General features: G+C 46.3%; 2 protein-coding genes across 2 annotated transcripts; one reads left to right on the top strand and one right to left on the bottom strand.

Moving 5' to 3' along the window:
* The first annotated feature begins 2,007 nt into the window (after positions 1–2,007).
* ccdc177 (coiled-coil domain containing 177) lies at positions 2,008–6,868 on the top strand. Its single transcript, XM_062396721.1, has 2 exons — positions 2,008–2,538; positions 3,294–6,868. Exon 2 carries the CDS (start codon positions 3,306–3,308, stop codon positions 5,814–5,816), a length of 2,511 nt encoding a protein of 836 aa, XP_062252705.1. The 5' UTR covers positions 2,008–2,538; positions 3,294–3,305; the 3' UTR covers positions 5,817–6,868.
* An 814-nt stretch (positions 6,869–7,682) lies between these two features.
* plekhd1 (pleckstrin homology domain containing, family D (with coiled-coil domains) member 1) lies at positions 7,683–16,904 on the bottom strand. Its single transcript, XM_062396720.1, has 14 exons — positions 16,773–16,904; positions 16,177–16,352; positions 14,690–14,783; positions 14,297–14,386; positions 13,637–13,713; positions 13,450–13,541; positions 13,307–13,359; positions 12,866–12,960; positions 12,693–12,786; positions 11,837–12,054; positions 10,834–10,966; positions 10,350–10,494; positions 9,655–9,798; positions 7,683–9,148 (listed from the first exon to the last, which is right to left on the bottom strand). The coding sequence occupies exons 2-14, from the start codon at positions 16,329–16,331 to the stop codon at positions 9,000–9,002; spliced, it is 1,539 nt and encodes a 512-aa protein (XP_062252704.1). The 5' UTR covers positions 16,332–16,352; positions 16,773–16,904; the 3' UTR covers positions 7,683–8,999.
* Between the last annotated feature and the right edge of the window lie 98 nt (positions 16,905–17,002).

The following is a 17,002-nucleotide window of genomic DNA, read 5'->3' as shown; positions in this document are numbered from 1 at the left end:
AGTTATACTAAATGTCAACATAGTGTATTTTAAAAAGGCTTTTAAATATGTATTTCATAGAAAATAGACTAATAAAATTAGTTACTGAATTAATTTAGTCCTGGATGTGTTGATTTTGCGCATCTGCTCCATCAAGACAAACATAATAGAAATACAGAGAGTTAATATTATCTGAATCTGGGAGGATTTTTGCTTTCTTAATTTAACTTAAAACAGAAATAAATGTGATTTAAATTAATCTCATTGTCGTTGTCCCCATCAGGACTGTGCACCTCTGGACTGGTTCGGTTCCCCGGGCCCTGGCCACCAGCTGGGAGTAGCAGTGGTCTCCATGACCGCTCCGAGCGCCTCACCTCTCGATGAACCCCCCAGTCCAGCTCTGGTGGTGGGGAGCATGCCCAACCAAAAACAAAAACAAAAACACAGGAATTCTGTGGAGCATACCCCTGCACCAGTGAACTGTGCAGCAACCACCCCATGCCCCGCTCCCCTTTGGCCCCCCCTCCCAGACCCCATGCCCCCAGTTAACAAGCCAGCCAGCACGTTCCCTGTTGTCACTTGTTACCCGCTGTCCCCCTGATACGGCTCAAGGGCGGGGCCAATTAAATTCGCACTGTTCCCCACACCGGGTCAGGAGTTTAGTGGGTCACCATCTCTGCCATTTTCACCCAGAGTTATCTAATCCTGGTTGAACCGCTCGGACTGGACAGAACCAGACCAGGCTGTTTAGATACAAACACACTGCATCACTTTATATTATTATTATTATAACCTTGTTCAGTAACTCTGTCAGTTTTAAAACTATTAAAACTGATTTAACAGCAACGAGCTGAAACTCTCTCTGACAGACGCATCACAGTCAGTCTGTGATGCGTCTGTAAGAGATACTGACAGACGCATCAACACAAAAAATTTGCAATTATATTTATATTTATGTTAAATTTGTTTCCTCCTTAATATCTGTATCACCAGTTATGTATCACCCTAATATCTGGTGATACAGATATTAAGGAGAAAACTTATTTAACATAAAATCTAAATATAATTGCAATTCTTTTCTGATTATTCTGTTTATTTAAATGTATGCACATATAGGCAAACATTGATACCGATACCAATATGTCCATGAAAGGCTCATGTAAACAGATTTTATCAATATGTTTGTCTGACTTTTTATTGGATACACAACACCCCTCAAAACACACATGTTCCTCCGTCTTGCTTTTACAACACACCTCAGAGAAAAATACATGCACATGAAAAAAGGAGTAAAAATCTAAATAAATCATAAAGTGACTCATTTTTTCTTCTGCAAGGTTTACTTCAGATAATTTACATGTTTCAAATGCAAACTCGGTCATTGTGCATCCTCCATATTTACAAAACCCAGTTAAGATACAGAATCTGACTGACTGAAGTTTCTGTATCGAGGTTGTAAAAACCACTGATGATGAAAACCAGTGAATCCTGGTCACTGGGACTCTGACCTCTCACCTCAAGCTAAATCTGCTGCACAGATATCAACCAGTCATCACTCAGCAGATGTTAGTGTTCATCTTTATTGAATATCTCTGAGATCAGGGGCCACATCAGGAATGTGTGACCATGAGATCCTGAAAAACGATTCAAAAAGCAGAAAACAGGAAATGTTCTAGAGTTAAATTGTTTTTAATGAAGTGAGGTCTGTGCGTGTGTGTGTGTGTGTGTGTGTGGGGGGGGGGGTGTCTCCATCTATTAACCTGATGCCTCTGCTACCCTCAAATCATGAATCTATGATATTACAGCGCCCTCTAGTTGTTGTAGTGAGTAACTACAGCGTGTGGGTGGCAGCTGTTACACAATATGGGATTTACGATGGGCCACAGATAAAAAAAAAACTAAACATTATTAGATACATTCGTGTTTACCATACATTTTGTTTACATTATACGTATGTAATGACCGTGAATACAAATACTAATAATGATATAAATAATAAAGAATCATAAATGATGATGTTAACTGGATGAAATGATGATGAAGATGCTCGTAGAGGCACACTGATGTACAGGCCTGCAGCAGCAGCAACACAACCACCAGTGTGTTGTTGTTGTTGTGTGTATTAAGCCTGATGTGGGTCCGCTGCACCGTGTGTTCAGCAGCTTCCCACCGAGCGGGCGGAGCTAACGAAGCAGAGATGGAGGGATGATGATGAGGAGGAGGAGAAGCAGGTGGAGACCGAGGGGACGCACTCTGCGCAGGGACCAACAACAGGAAGCTGAACACGAGACGTCTGTGAACCGCTACCTTCCCCGCGGTGCCGGGTTTTCTGTGTCGATCGAGGAGGCCAGGAGGACGCAGGTTTGATTCCCGGTGACAGGCTCCGTCTGCAATCCGCCCTCCTGCAGCTAGAGGATGGCGGCGATGTGATGCTCCATCGCCGGGTCCATGGCCCGAGGCTTCTCCCCTGAAACCTGATATTATGCGGGGGACAAGGGGCGCTGCACGGATTACAGGGGAACAAAGCACCGGTTCAGAAAGAGCTCTGCAAACTGGCAGGTTAGTGTCTGTGTGTGTGTGTGTGTGTGTGTGTGTGTGTGTGTGTGTGTGTGTGGTGCGACATGAAATGAAGCCACAGGGATCAGACAACATTCATATTGTCCTCGTTGCAGCGCAGCAAACTGCAGCCGCGCATTAAACACACAATCCGATTCAATCTGTCGGATCAAGAGTCGTTTTCGTTTTCAATTGAATGTAAGTGCATCTATTTTTGACGTGTGTGTGCAGAAGAGGCTGCTGAGGCACTGGAGAAGAGTCCAGGCCTCCCTGCGCCCCGTAGATCCAACCAGGGATTTGATTTCCATCTTCTCTTCTCCTCTATCTCTTTATTTCATCTTCCAGTTTTTACTATGAGTTGATGATTTATGTATGTTCCGGGCCCTGGTTTGATTTCTAGGTTGATTGTGTGATGTAGAGTGAAAGATATGAGTAATCAGATTCTCTCAGCCCAGTAACTCGGCCAAAAATAGCTCCTCTATTAAAGGACGGTGGTGTGTGTGTTTTTTGTCACTTCCCCCCGAAGGGGAAATGTCTCATCTGGTGTAAAATCACTGAGTGCATGAATATGTGCTCATGCATGCGAGCAGACTGAGTTCTGACCCTCCCCCACACACTGCATCTCTCTTAAGCCTCGGACTGAATGTTATCATCCTCTAATTGAAACCTCGTCCCACTGTTTGATCCACATGTAGCACCCCCCCCCCCCCACTGTCCACTTTCACCCCCTCACCACCTCTCCCTCTCTCTCCCCACAGTATCACCCAACTATGGTCGACCCCTCGGAGGCTGAGGAGCAGAACAAGTGTAAAGGTCCACAGCTCGAGACGCCGGCTGTGGCCCCTGAACACCCCCGACTGCCGGAAGAAGCCGACGGCACAACAACAGAAGAGGATGGAGATGCTGGTTTCGAGACGCCGCCCACCGGCAGCTCTGAGCCGAGCCCCTGCCACGCTGCCTCTCAGGGGGCGACGCCTCAGCAGCCACCGACTCAGACCGACCCGTCGCCCAAGCTGCACCTGGACCTGTACAACTTTGACTCGCCGGTTGCAGAAGGCAGCCGCTACGTGCTGACGAGCCCCCGCTCTCTGGAGGCATGTGCTCGCTGTGGGGTCAAACCTGTGGAGATGCTGGCCCGCCCGCTTGGCGACTTCGCCCGAGAGGCTCCCGGCCGCTCCATGCGCGTCGCTGCAGGGATGTTTGAGGTCTACGAGAGGGACAGGCACGCCAAACTGAGGCAGTGCCGTGAGGAGAGGGAGAGGATCGTCCGGGAGGAGAAGAGAAGGGTTCAGCAGGCGACAGTCAACGGCAGCAGCAGCGTGTCATCCTCCTCTTTGGATAAATCCTCCTCTGGCTCCAGTCAGCCTCCTAAATCTGGGCCTGCCGTGACCTCCAGCTCAGCCCTCGATGCTAGAGCCTCCTCCAGAGCAGCAGGTCCAGCCTCCAAACCAGGTCCAGATGTTTTACCTAAAGCCTCCAGTCATAGCACCCCCTCTAAACCTGCCCAAGCAAAGTCTCCTCTATCCCTCAAAAATGGTTCTTCGCCATCATCCAAGAGTTTCCAAGGATCTGCCAAACTTCCTTCGTCCTCCTCAGCCGAAAAAGTAAAAACCACGCGGCCTCTCTCGTCCGGTCCGCCACCTGTAGTCAGGAAGTCCTCCGGTGGTAAATCCTCAAACACTTTCCCCAGATCAACACCAAAACCGCCTTCTTTCCCCAGAGCCAACTCCACTTTAGCATCCTCGGTGTCAAAGCCTGCAGGTCAGGGCTCTGGGGCGCCTCCTAATGGTGTAACAGGAGCAGCGATCTCTCAGCACAACGGACATCATGGATCTCAATCCAAGGGGAAAGTAAAAAGCCATTCAATGGAGTCCTTACAGCGAAGGATGGATCCTGTCTGCTGCTCCACCTCCACCACCACCACCAACACCACCACCACATGCACCTCTTCAGAGTCCGGGGCTTCCTCCTCTTACAGTTGGGACGGAGCACGAGATCACTGGGCGAAATTCTCCAGCCCCCGCGCTCGCACCATGGCGACCTTCAACTCCCTGATGGGTCGCAGCCTCAGCCTGGGCGACCTGAGCCACTCCCTCCAGACGACCCAGAAGGTGGAGCGCATAGTGAGGGAGGTGGGGCGTCGAGGCCTGAAGGCCGTGTCCGAGCGCGACCGCAAAATCGCCGCCTTGATGCTCGCCAGATTCCAGGAGGAAGACATCATGAGTCAGACCCGCTACGTGGCTCACCTCCAGTGGGACAGCGAGCGCAGGATGGACGAGCTCCGGCGAGAGCAGGAGGACAGGGAGAAGCAGCGCGCCGTGCTCCAGTGCCAGCGAGTGTGGCAGACACAGGTGTCCATCCGCCAGCGGAGACTGAGCCAACAGGAACGCCAGTCGTCAGCCGCCAAGATGCGTCAGGCCGAGGAGAGCGAGGAGCGATGGAGGGAGCTGGCCGAGCAGCAGGAGCGCAGCCGGCTGCTGAGGCTGCAGCAGGCGGCACGAGAGGGGAAGCATAAGAAAGTTCTACAAGAACAGAACCTGAAGGCGCTGGAGGAGGAGAGGGCGGCCATGCTGGAGCAGGAGAGGCTGCTGCTGAAGGAGAAGCTCACCATGGCCGAGCTGAAGAGGCAAGAGAAGGAGCACCAGGCCCAGGAGGAGAGACTGGGTCTGAACAAGGCAGAGAAGAGACGTCACGCCGCCCTGATACAGGAAATCGCTCGCCGGGAACAGGAGGAGAGGGAGGAGGCGAGGAGGGCAGCGGAGGAGAAGCTCAGTCGCTCCCTGGAGAATTACGAACAGATAGTGGAGCGTCGAGGGCAGGAGCTGAGGGAAAAGGCCAAGCGTGAGGAGAAGCAGATCCAGAAAGCACGCAAGGCTGCAGAGAAGCGTGAGATGCAGCAGCAGCAGCAGCTGGAGGCTCGAGCGAAGGAGGCCGAGAAGCGAGCCCAGCAGGCGTCTCTCGTGGCCGAGGAGAGGGCCAAGGAGAAGGCTCAGCGCGCCACCCAGAGCCGCCAGGAGAAGGAGCGCCTCCAGAAGCTCAACAGGCAGCGCGTGGCGGAGGAGGAGAAGCAGAGGCGCACGGAGCTGCTGCAGTCCATCGAGAGGAAGCTGGAGAAGAGCGAGCAGATCTTCCGAGAGAAGAGGGCGGTGCTGGAGAGCGCTCGCTCCGTGGCCCGCGCCTCGTTCCACGTGCGAGACAAAGTGCGGGAGGAGACCAACATGCGTACGTTTGATAAGATGAACCTGGAGGCGCAGCTGAAGGCCTGCATGGGCGAGAAGTGAACCCAGCGTGTCGGCGTGAACTCTCTGCTCCTGTGCTTGACCTTCGTTATGACCCTCATCACCCAACAGCTCTACCCTCCTCTTCCTCCTCCTCACCCCCACAGTGTTACTTTGTCCTGACATATCTTTACCCATCAGCTGCTTTGATTACATTTTGATCATTTATCTATCAAAGCAAACCAAATCATTTTGTATCGTGGATGAAAGGAGACTCAGACTCTAGAGCCCGTGTGGGAACCCAGTAGACTTCATGTTAGACGAGAGTGCAGAGACTCTCTTTCTCTTTGCTCTCTACTTTGTCTCTCAGCTACCGAATGAAAAGAATCTTTGTTTACCAGGAAGCACAAGTCCATGACAACTGCAGGGGCTTTTAAGGAAGCACTCCTGTGAGGGGAAATTAAGCCGAAGAAGAAATCAAAAGCAGAAGAAAGACGGCTCCAGAGCCCTGAAGCAACAATGAGGGATCCGTATTTTTTATAAACAAGAAATAAAGCCCCAGGTCGACAATCCAGCACAGGAAGTCCATGTGCACGAGCATCAGAGGACAGTGGCTCCTGCCGCGGAACCACTCTTCCTCCCTCTCATCTTCGTCAAGTGCTACGATAAACAGTGAAGTGCTCTGAGAGACGAGCCCCCCCCCCCACCACCACCCCCTTCACAGTGGATCAGACACCAGCAGCTGCCTGGTGCCCGGACCAAGGTCAACAGGTACCAGTGATTATTTCCTTCCTCTGATGGTTTGTTACGCTGCCATGGCCTTCAGCACACGAAGTAGAATTACACACAGACACACACACAGACACACACGGAGATTACCAGAAACATGACCCCTGGAACCACCGGGGGTCGACCGGCCCAGGGGCAGAAGAAAAGCGTCACTAACAAACACTCAAGCCGAGTTTAACAGAGCTCCGGCTGCACTAATCCTACATCTCTCAGATTGAAAAAAAAAAAAAGAGGGCGATGCACCCGGTGATGGAGCTGTTGCCATGGCGATAGAGATGGGATAGAGCAGCAGGAGGTGGATGAGACTGCGTGGGAATATTACACGACTGCCCTCGGGGGGGGGGGGGGGGGGGGCGGATCTGTGTGGCAGCAGCTCCCTCTGTTTGGCTTGTTAGATTAACGTCAGTGAAAGGCTGAGCAATGACCACAGCCCCTGGCCCACATGTGACCAGGAAGTAGAAGGAGCACGTCAGACAGTTGTGTGTCTGGATTCCTGATAAACACCAGAATGAATCTGACATTTGTAGCATTAGCGCAGCAGAGGAGCGGCTTATGGAGGGCGACGTGAGGGTGGAGGGCGAGTGGCAGGTTGTGATGTCAGGTTACATGAACACACAGGAACAGAACACAACATGCACACAGGTACGACTCTCAACATGAGGTCACCCCTGACTTGTGACTTTTTCTGTCGGTTTAAGTTTTATAACTTTTTTAAATCTCAATATCAAATGAGATAATTTGTCACATTTGTTGTCATAATCAACATATTGTGTGATTCTATATTTTGAGATGTTACTGTTTTATCTCTTTATTCATGAAGAAATGACATCATGAGCAATTAAAATGTCTTTATTTGGTTTTATTTATTTAATTGTATTGTTCTACAAGCCGTTTAAAGTGTTTCCCATATAAATGTGACCTAAACAGAATTCTGTCTTGTTCTGTGCTCCAGGTTCTGGTCATGTGACCTTAGATCCCCCCCCCCCCCCCCCCCTCCCTCCCAGCTGAACGTCTCTCCTCCTCCAGTGGATCCACATCAAAGTTTTTTCTATTCAACCAGTACCAGTGCCATTTATCGTGCTGCTAATGACGGGACGTGAGCCGCCGACCTTTCACCTGAGGAAATGAAGAGACTTCCACGAGGTTCAAACAAAGCTTTATTAGCATCAGGCATTTTGCTCAGTCCTTTCAATGACCCTCTACCTTTCCTCCTCCTCCTCCTCCTCCTCCATCGTTCTGCTGTCAGGTCACATCTGTACATTATCATCATCTGCTTGCTTCTGTTAAATTACATTGAGTTGCTTGGACAGTAACAGATTTTCATATGTAGCAATAATGAACACGTCTGAGATCATTGTTGTCATGAACGCTCTGTTAACTCACATCTGGACAAAGAGAAGAATAAAAACAAACATTTTTCGAGATGGACGTGCATCATCCTTTCTATATGCTAATCAACCTGTGAATATTTTATAATATTTTATACTTGTACTGATTTTATATTCGAGACTGCATTTTAGAAAGTGATGAAAACTCTAGAAAGTGAAGGGACGAGTCTACAGTCACACCGACGACTGCTGTTAAAACACCGGTGAGGTCTCTACACTATCATCTCTTCATGTGTTACAGTGTGGTGGAACTGGTGGAACCTATTTACACCAGTAAGGCTCATTTGATCTTGTTTTATATCAGTAAAAGTTCAGTTTGTTCTCTCATCTTTGTGAAATATTGAATCACGTTAGCTGTTAAAATTCTTCTTCTGAGAAGTTTAGAGGGTAAATCTCTTTACATGTTCTTGAAATAAGTCGTGGCTTCATATTTAAGTACCTCAAAAATATATACAAGTACAACACGTAAATGAGTAATACAATGAGTAAATATATTTATTTCAGTGTTATTCACTGGTTTGATGAGGACACGTTGTAAAATCTAAATCTTAAATCATTTTTCAGTTAAAACAGTTTCATGGACGACAGAACAACAGGAACTAAAAAATCTCTTCTTTCACTTTTGTTTTTTCCGATATTAATAATAAGTTGATTTGATGTTTATTTATGTTACACACAAAGTTAGAATTTGTTGTCAGCCTCCTGATGACGTAACAGACGGAAAGTTTTTATTCTATCTAATATTTTTAGCAAAGCCCTCTTGGTTTTAAATAGTTTAGGCTTCATTCACATGTTTTTGATTGAAAACTCATCGACTTGGAAACGTCTTCTGTCCACATTGCTCTGGATTTAAGGATTCTGTGGTTCTGTCCACGTCCATGAAGTGTTTTTTACAAACTGAATATCAGGTTTATTCAGAGTCTGTTAAACTTTATTTTGATGCATTTCGATTTCTTTGTGTTTCTCTGTGTGATGCGGGGGGGGGGGGGGGGGGGGTTCTCTACTTCACTGACTGAGGAGGTAAAGCTCGGCACCTTCTCTCCTGCAGCGCCTCGCCCTCTCTCTCCTCTCAGGTGGTGGAGGCGTCCATGCGAGTGATGATCTTGTAGACGCTCTGTCGGAAGCTGCTGTCGGTGGTGAGGCGCCGGGCCGTCTCCCTCAGGTCCTCCATGCTGCCGCCGTCAGAGCCGGTGACGGCGAACGACTGCGAGTGTTTCACTGCAGAGAGACACAGAGACTTTAGGACTCCAACAGGAAGCTCGTTGAATAACATCTAATAAGATATCCGATCACATGAGACCTTTAGTCTATCAATAGAAAATGAATTGACAGAAATTCTTAAAATTAATGAATTGTTTTTGATTAAATGAGCATTAATACCAAACTTTAACTGGTTCCAGTTTTTATCTCATGTAACTTGAATGTATTTGTTTAATTTAAAAATTAATCAATAATAAGAATAGTCATGAGTTACAGCTCTTTATGTTACAAATTGTGTCATTGTCACATAACTAGTGTTATTGTGATTCTCAAATAAAACAAATACACAGTTTGACAAATTAAAAATAATAATAATTTGGAGGTTCAGATTAAAACAGACAGATATTTAGCTTCAGGGGCAGAATGCTGAGGGATAAGAAGACATTTGTTGTGTTTAGCTGTAGATGTGAACCCAGATGGGTTCAGTGGGAACAGGTTGTGTCTGTTGTGGTCGTCCCACTCACACCAGTGGCGTCTGGACGCTCTCCTCTGGATGCGGCAGCTCTTGATCCTGCGAGCGGCAGCTTTGTGGAGATACACAGCGTTCTTCATGATCGCTGGAAGCTTCGCCTCGATCTCTGCTGCACAGATACACTCCTCAAAGAACTCTGGACACACACACACACACACACACACACACACATACACACACATCAGATACACAAGGGTGCTCACTGTTCTCTGAAATCTAAACTAGTTGATAACAGTGAACCAGTGCAGTTAAATATTATAATTTTCATCATGATTTAAAAACACGGAGGGGATGAACAGTTGAGATTATTCTCTCTCAAATTAATCACAGACGACTGAACTCAAACCAAATTTCTTCTTTTATCTTGATATCATTAACATGTAATACACTTTCTGTCCAGATGAAGGCAGTCACAAGAGTGTGTGTGTGTGTGTCTGACAATTCATCTGTTGGTAGTAAATGTGTTGAATTAGAGGTCAGGTGTGTATTTCATGTATCTGACAGAGATACTGAAAATAATCTAAATTCAAACCAACACAAAGCGAGACCCTGTCAGACTAATAAAAGTGACTGGAAACAACTGGAAAGTTACTGGAGTTTTGTTTTTATCTGTATCAACCAGTTTCCTCAAACTGGATCTACCACATGCAGATGGGAGGGTGGGGGGGCAGTTACGGATGCACTCACTCCTCAGATGAGTCACGTCCCCCTTCATCTTCTCGTCTCGCTCTTTGGTTCGTTCCAGTGAGTTCAGGCCTTTCTCCAGATCCTGCAGAGCCTCCTCCGCCTGCTGCAGCTTCTGCTCCAGCTCAACCCGAGACTCGATCTCCACCTGAGACACACACACACACACACACACACACACACACACACACACACACACACATAAGTTAAAGATGAGTCACTTTTCTGGATATCTATGGAAACTCCAGAGGATCTGCTGTTGAACCGCTGAAGGAAACTCAGACCTGATTTCTGTTTTCATCTGATGGAAGTAGAAGATTGAAATTCACATCTCACACACTCAGAAGTAGTAAAATATTGCACTGATAAAGAAAGTGAGAAACAGTCCTGTGAAACTATCAATCAGAAGCCTGACCTCAGGTTGACTCTGACCTCATGCTGACTCTGACCTCATGCTGAGTCATGCTGCTGAGTCATGCTGCGTTACCTTGAGCTCGGCCTCAGTCTGCTGTTTGTCCACAGTGAGCTGACAGAGCGACTGCTGCAGCGTCCGAGCCTGAGACGAGTAGAACTCCCTCTCCTGCTGCAGGTCCTTAGCTCGCTGGTCCTTCTCCTTCAGCCTGAAGCACAAGAACAAACATGGAGCACGACGCCCGGATTTAAAAACCTTCTGCAAACTCCATAAGACTAAAAATGATACTGCTTTGTTGTGTTTGTGGAATTAAACACTAACACACAAACACACACCTGTGATGTAGATCCAAGGTTATAACAGCAAACACGGAGAACAAAACATAATTTTGCATTTGTGAGACACTCAAAGAAATAGTTTGACCTTTGGGGAAATAAACTTGAATAAACTGCCACTTCTTCAATTTCTATATTCTGTGTTAAACTCTTCCTATTTTATTTGTATTCTATTATTTTTGTATCTGTATCTATTCTGTTCATGTTCTGCTTTAAAACTCACATTTCCTACAAGGGGATCATTGAAAGATTATTTATCTATTACCAATCGATATATACAGTATATATATAACAGATGTTTATAAGGTTTCTGTTGTAATTAAATATAAATAGTTATTGTAAAATAAACGTGTTTCCTCTAAATAACTTGAATTGAACTTTGTAGAAATGAGACAGATACACACTGTACTCTTACTGAGTGTTTGTGTATTAGTCGGCAGCAGCTGATGGAAACACAAAGCTGTGAGTCGCTGCTCGACATCAGAGCTGCACAGTCGATACCTGCTGCCTGTGAGCGGCTGGTGGTTCAGGGATCAATACACATTTCCACAAGTAGTCACATCCTCTGAGCCATTAGCAAACAGTGCAGCTGGAAACAGCCGAGTTTGACCCTTCGGACGGTGGAACACAGTCTGAAGCTCAGAGTTTCTCTGCAGTCGATGAATAATCGAGTGAATCTATCAGAGTTTCCAGCTGGAGACAAGTTCTACTCTGTGGATGTCAGAACATTCAGAGTCGCTCACTTCTCGTCGGCCAGCTCCTTCTCCTTCAGCAGGAGCTTCATCTGCTCCTCGATGTGTCGCAGGTCCTTCAGCAGGTCCCCGTCCCCGAGCTCGTCTCCGCCCTCAGACGACTTCCTGCAGGAGCTCTCCCCCTCCTGCTCCTCTTTCTCCTCCTCGGCCTGCTCCTGCTCCTTCACCCCCAGGAGCTCCAGGGTTCTCTGCTTCTCCTGAGACAGCTCCTGCCAAACACAACCACTGACTCTCAGTCCAGGATGATCTAGAGGAGCAGAGTGCTGCGTATAGCACATGTTAGATGACATAATGTCTCATGTTTATTTAATTAAATCAAAAGAATAGAGAGTGTGGAGTTCAAACCGTAAATCAAAGTCCACTTACTGGCTCTGCTGGTAAATGCTCCGGGAAACGCTTCAGAGTAAATGGACCTGGAGTTCAATTTAAAATCTGTCCTTTCTTGTTTATGCTTCTTTCTTTGTTTTGTTTGTATTTGTTTGTTTGTTTTTGTTTTTTCTAATAAAATTGGACTCTTCTCCTAAAATCCCTCAATTGTCAACATGTGATATATTTATTTAGGACTAGTTTTACTCTTAAACATATTATAAATATTTTATTTCATGTGTAAAAAAGATTATACTTAACAAATAAACCACAGAGAATTAGGCCACCATGCTTTTTGCATTGAAATCCTTTACTTGGGATTCACATTCATTCACTGACAAACCTGACGTTTAACAGGATTTGAGCCTGATGGATTTACCAGCTGATTTTAACAGATGACTCCGTGTCTGGGTCTAAATCAACCTTCACAGAAGCTGCAGGAGAATCTGTGGAACGTGGATTTGACCTTTTCTTCTCATACCTCGATGGATTTCTGCAGCATCACGGTCAAGCTGCTCAGCTCCTCCTTCTCGCTCTCCACTCCCTTCAGGGACTGAGTGGTTCCGTCCAGGTCTCTGTCCGCAACACAACCAGTTACTTCACAGGCTGGACTGACGCTGCTGAACGTGACCAGACAAGAGGAGAGTTCTTTACTGTTTGATTTGCTCCTGTTCGGACTTCAGCTCCAGAACCACCTCCTCGAACTTCATCTTCTCCTCCGCCAGGACCTGGTTGAGACGCTCCAGCTCCTGCACGTGAAGGAACACAGTCAGAGTCATCACAGACAAACTGAACGATGAACTCAAATATTAGATCTTTCTCTAACAGGAGAAAAGTGACAAAATCCTTTATTCTAATAAGTGAATCTTGAAAAGAAAAAGATTCTGACAATGTAAGAATCGAATGGAAATAATAAGATAACCAAACAGGGGAGTTATTGGTGGACAAGAATGACTTATATAAACATGAATTACATCTAAAGTTCACTTGAAAATACAAGTTTTAATCCTTTTATTGCTTCTTCAAAAACATCTATGGAGCACAAATTAAAACCAAGTTGTTGTTGTTGTTGTTGTTGTTGTGAGTAAACATCACCTCTGTCTGCGCCCGCTGTTGACTGAGCTCCTCAGTTTCTTCCATCAGTTTATCTGGAGTTAAGGAAACAAGACAGGTTCTCACAAACAGCTTCATGTTGGTTCATCTTCTTAAAGAGCTCAGAAGACGTCCTCCATGTTTACCCAGATACTCCTGCTTCTCCTTGGCCAGCTGCAGCCCCTGGGCCTCCAGACTCTCGATCATCGCCTCGCCCAGCTGAGCGTTCTTCCACGTGCTGGGGGGGGGGGGGCAGAAACCGATCAGTGACAGTTAAACAAACTGTTCCTTCAGAAGTTCAGGATTTCTATCAGTTTGTGTCACATCACTCACACTTTGCCCGACTCCTGGAGCATCTCCATCCACTGGAGCTGCTCCTCCTCGGACTCCGCAGCCAGGACGATGGTTCCCTGAGGAGCAGAGGAGCAATCGTCTCGTCAACAATAACAATAAACAAAATAAAGATGATGCAACTCGCTCGTGTCTCAGTAACATCAGTGTGTTACGTCTCCTGTTTGTGTCCGGATCAGTCGGATTCTTCACGTTATTACTTTTATGAAAGACGACTTAAGAAAGTTCTGCTCAGCTCAACAGATGAACTACTCTAACTACTAACTACTAACTACTAACTACCAACAAACTCACTACTAACTACTAACTACTAACTACTAACTACTAACTACCAACAAACAAACTACCACCTACCAACAAACTAAATACTAACTACTAACTACCACCTACCAACAAATTAAATACTAACTACTAACTACTATTACAACTAACTTGTTTTGTTAGTTTTTGTGTAGTCCTGCTGAAAGTCACACAAACATATGGTCTGTATTTATTTATATTTACAACAGAACCTCCTTGGTGAAGACAACTTTGTGTATTTATCACACGTCGCCTTCTTTGGGTTCATTTGTGTTTGTCTGTTGTGTGTCTGCAGCTGCACGTGTGTGAGTCTGATGAATGAGGAGGAGACCAGGTTATTACAGTGAAATCCTCCAGGTTGATGACGATGGCAAACGGCATCCCCATGTTTTCCTGAGCCGACACCACACATCCTCCCAGAGGGATCACGCCCTGAGACACAAACACATCACACACACCATAACAACACATATATCATATCATATATCATCTTAATATGAGTCTGGATTATTACACCAGGTACAATATCTTAGTTTTTAACAACAAGAAAAAAGCTTCTTCCTCTTTTCAAATTATAACCAAACCCACTTGTCGAGGTGCATGTGAGAAAACTTGTCTTATTAATAAAATGGGCAAAAAAACCTTAATGTTAATATTTAAATATCTGAAAGGTAGATATGTGGTCCTTCTCCTTGCCCTCACGGTGTCAGTGTGGTGGAGGAGGCAGCCGCTCACCTTTGGGTGGATGTTGAAGTATCTGTTGCTGTCGAAGCTTCTCTTCTCGCTCTCGGCGTAGTAGAGCAGGAAACTGTCCTTGATGATGAAGAACCTTTGAACCGAGGAAGAGGATAAAGCAGTCATGTGATCGTCTCGTCCAGCTTCAAATTAAATAAACCCATATAGATGCTTTATTTAAATAGATTTGATTTTAATATTCCAACAAAGTCTGATTTCTCTTTGTCCTAAACTCTCAACATTAAGCGTCTTTAAATGGTTCTAAATAATTTCACCATCACAGTCACCTGCCCAGTTGATACTGGGAATAAGCTGCTTATGTATTTACTGTATCTCATGCTGCTGTTTAATGTTGAGCTTCAGATGTTTCTGACGTCGACTGATTTGGTCTTTTCTGTGTGAAACTGTTGGACTGTACCTTTAAATTTGTTTAAAGCAACACCACACGTAACTTTAACTGAGGAAGAGCGCCCCCTGCTGCCACACCTGGTGTCTGTCGAGCCCTGACAGCACAGACCGTGAATATTAACCATGATCCTCAGCTTCCACCAAACTGTGTTTAGAATTCTTCATATTTTAAAAGTTTCCCGCTGACTGTTGGAGAATTGGAGTCTTTTGAACAGATCTACAGCTCAGCTTCACTCTCCAGCTGGAGCTGATGTGGACTCTCACAGGAGATCGAACCCAATCACCAGAGTCACAGAGAACAGACGCTCAGGGAATGAAAGAGGAACTCAACTCAAACTCAAGTAGAAGCTGATATATTGAGGTTTGTCTCCATCATGAAACCGGACCAATTTTTAATCTGGTGACGAAAACTAAATTCATAAACCCGCTGAGTCTCTGTTCTGGCAAATTCAAATTGTTTTGACCTTTATGACGGAGGTTGAAGGTCACATGGCTGTGCTGCAAGTGGATTCTCTGGATTCCCCCCCCCCCATTGTTGTTTGAACCGTTATGTAAACTAAGAGCATTATCGTGACATAAGGAACCAATCCAGGCATGTTATGGTCCAAATATATTCTCTCAGGATACAGTGAGGCCGGGGAAACGTCTGAGCACTGGTTGACCTGTCATTACATAAAACACTCGGCTCACACACACGTCACCAGTCTGGCTTAAAACCCCCGACTGGGAAAGAGGTTAATGATTCAACAAGGAGAAAACATTGAGCAAAGACAATTTGAACTGTGGCTGGAGAGGCAGATGAAAATGAAATAAAGATTCTTCACACGTGTGTCAATTAATGATCAATTTGTTGTTGAATATATTACAGACTTGAGGTGCTGCTCTGTGAATATTTAATGTTTTTATTGCCGTTCAGAGGAAAGTACGTTTTTTTAATTAAATCAAAATGTGATTTCCTCTAAACTTGCCCCAGAGTCCAACCATCAGCTTTCCATGGAGGCAGGACAGCAGCTGCACCAACATGAAGCTCTTTGTGGAGTTAGGAGATGAAATGACCTCAGACAGAAATCGAACCTCACCTGCGGGACCACTTGGCCGACGGGCGTCCGAAAGGCCTCTTCCACAGGACGCCGTGCAGCTGCACTTTGGTGCTGATGTCCAGCCGCTCGCTGTCCGACTGCTCCATGGACGTCCAGGGCGAGAGCAGAGAGCTTCTGGACGAGGACGAGAACATCCTCTCCGACAGCAGCTCGCCCTGGGAGGTGGAGCGACACGGGGAATATCAATAGAAAAATAAAGCTGACTATAGTCAATCAATGACAATTAGCCCAATAACACCCGGTGGCACACAAACACACACACACACACACAAACACACACACACACACACACAGTGCATGTGCAGCTTCAATACAAAGCAGGAAAAGTAGCAAACAAATTCCAATAACTCAGCCGGGTGGAAAGATGGAGCTGCCAATAAGCTGATGGGCTGGAGGCAGACTGACGGCACAGACCAGAGGAAAGCAGGGATGACAGAGGGATGGAGAGAGAGAGGGAGAGATGGAGAGGAGAAGAGAGGAGGGGAAGGGGGGGGGGGGGTACTGGGAGGTGATGGGTGAGGGATATCTGAACCCAGTCGATACGTCCCAGCCGGTAAAAGCTGTTGTTCACATACTGTGGTCACAGGAAAGGTCTCCAGCTCCTGGCAGCTCTCTGGTCTCTTCCTCCCTCCGAGCAGCAGCCGTGAATCAGGGGAGCATCTGTGAACCGCTGCCGCTCGGCTCTCGAGCAAAGAGGATGGAGGAGCCGAGCGTTAACATGCAGCTTTAGAGTCGTGAGTATCAGATTAATTCACAGAGCATGTGTCAGACTGGATGGACACCAGATTATAAAGATATTAACAGC

This window comes from Platichthys flesus, chromosome 10 (genome assembly GCF_949316205.1).
Source record: "Platichthys flesus chromosome 10, fPlaFle2.1, whole genome shotgun sequence".
In the NCBI taxonomy this organism is placed as follows: Eukaryota; Metazoa; Chordata; class Actinopteri; order Pleuronectiformes; family Pleuronectidae; genus Platichthys; species Platichthys flesus.
This window is presented reverse-complemented; position numbering and strand designations above follow the sequence as displayed.

Coding starts and splice junctions, on each gene's coding strand:
- plekhd1 (XM_062396720.1), bottom strand. CDS start 16,331: ATGTTCTCGTCCTCGTCCAGAAGCTCTCTGCTCTCGCCCTGGACGTCC. Junction 12,055..12,692: donor TGCTGCAGAAATCCATCGAG/GTATGAGAAGAA, acceptor TGTGTTTGGCAG/GAGCTGTCTCAGGAGAAGCA. Junction 10,495..10,833: donor AGACTGAGGCCGAGCTCAAG/GTAACGCAGCAT, acceptor TGTGTGTCTCAG/GTGGAGATCGAGTCTCGGGT.
- ccdc177 (XM_062396721.1), top strand. CDS start 3,306: ATGGTCGACCCCTCGGAGGCTGAGGAGCAGAACAAGTGTAAAGGTCCA.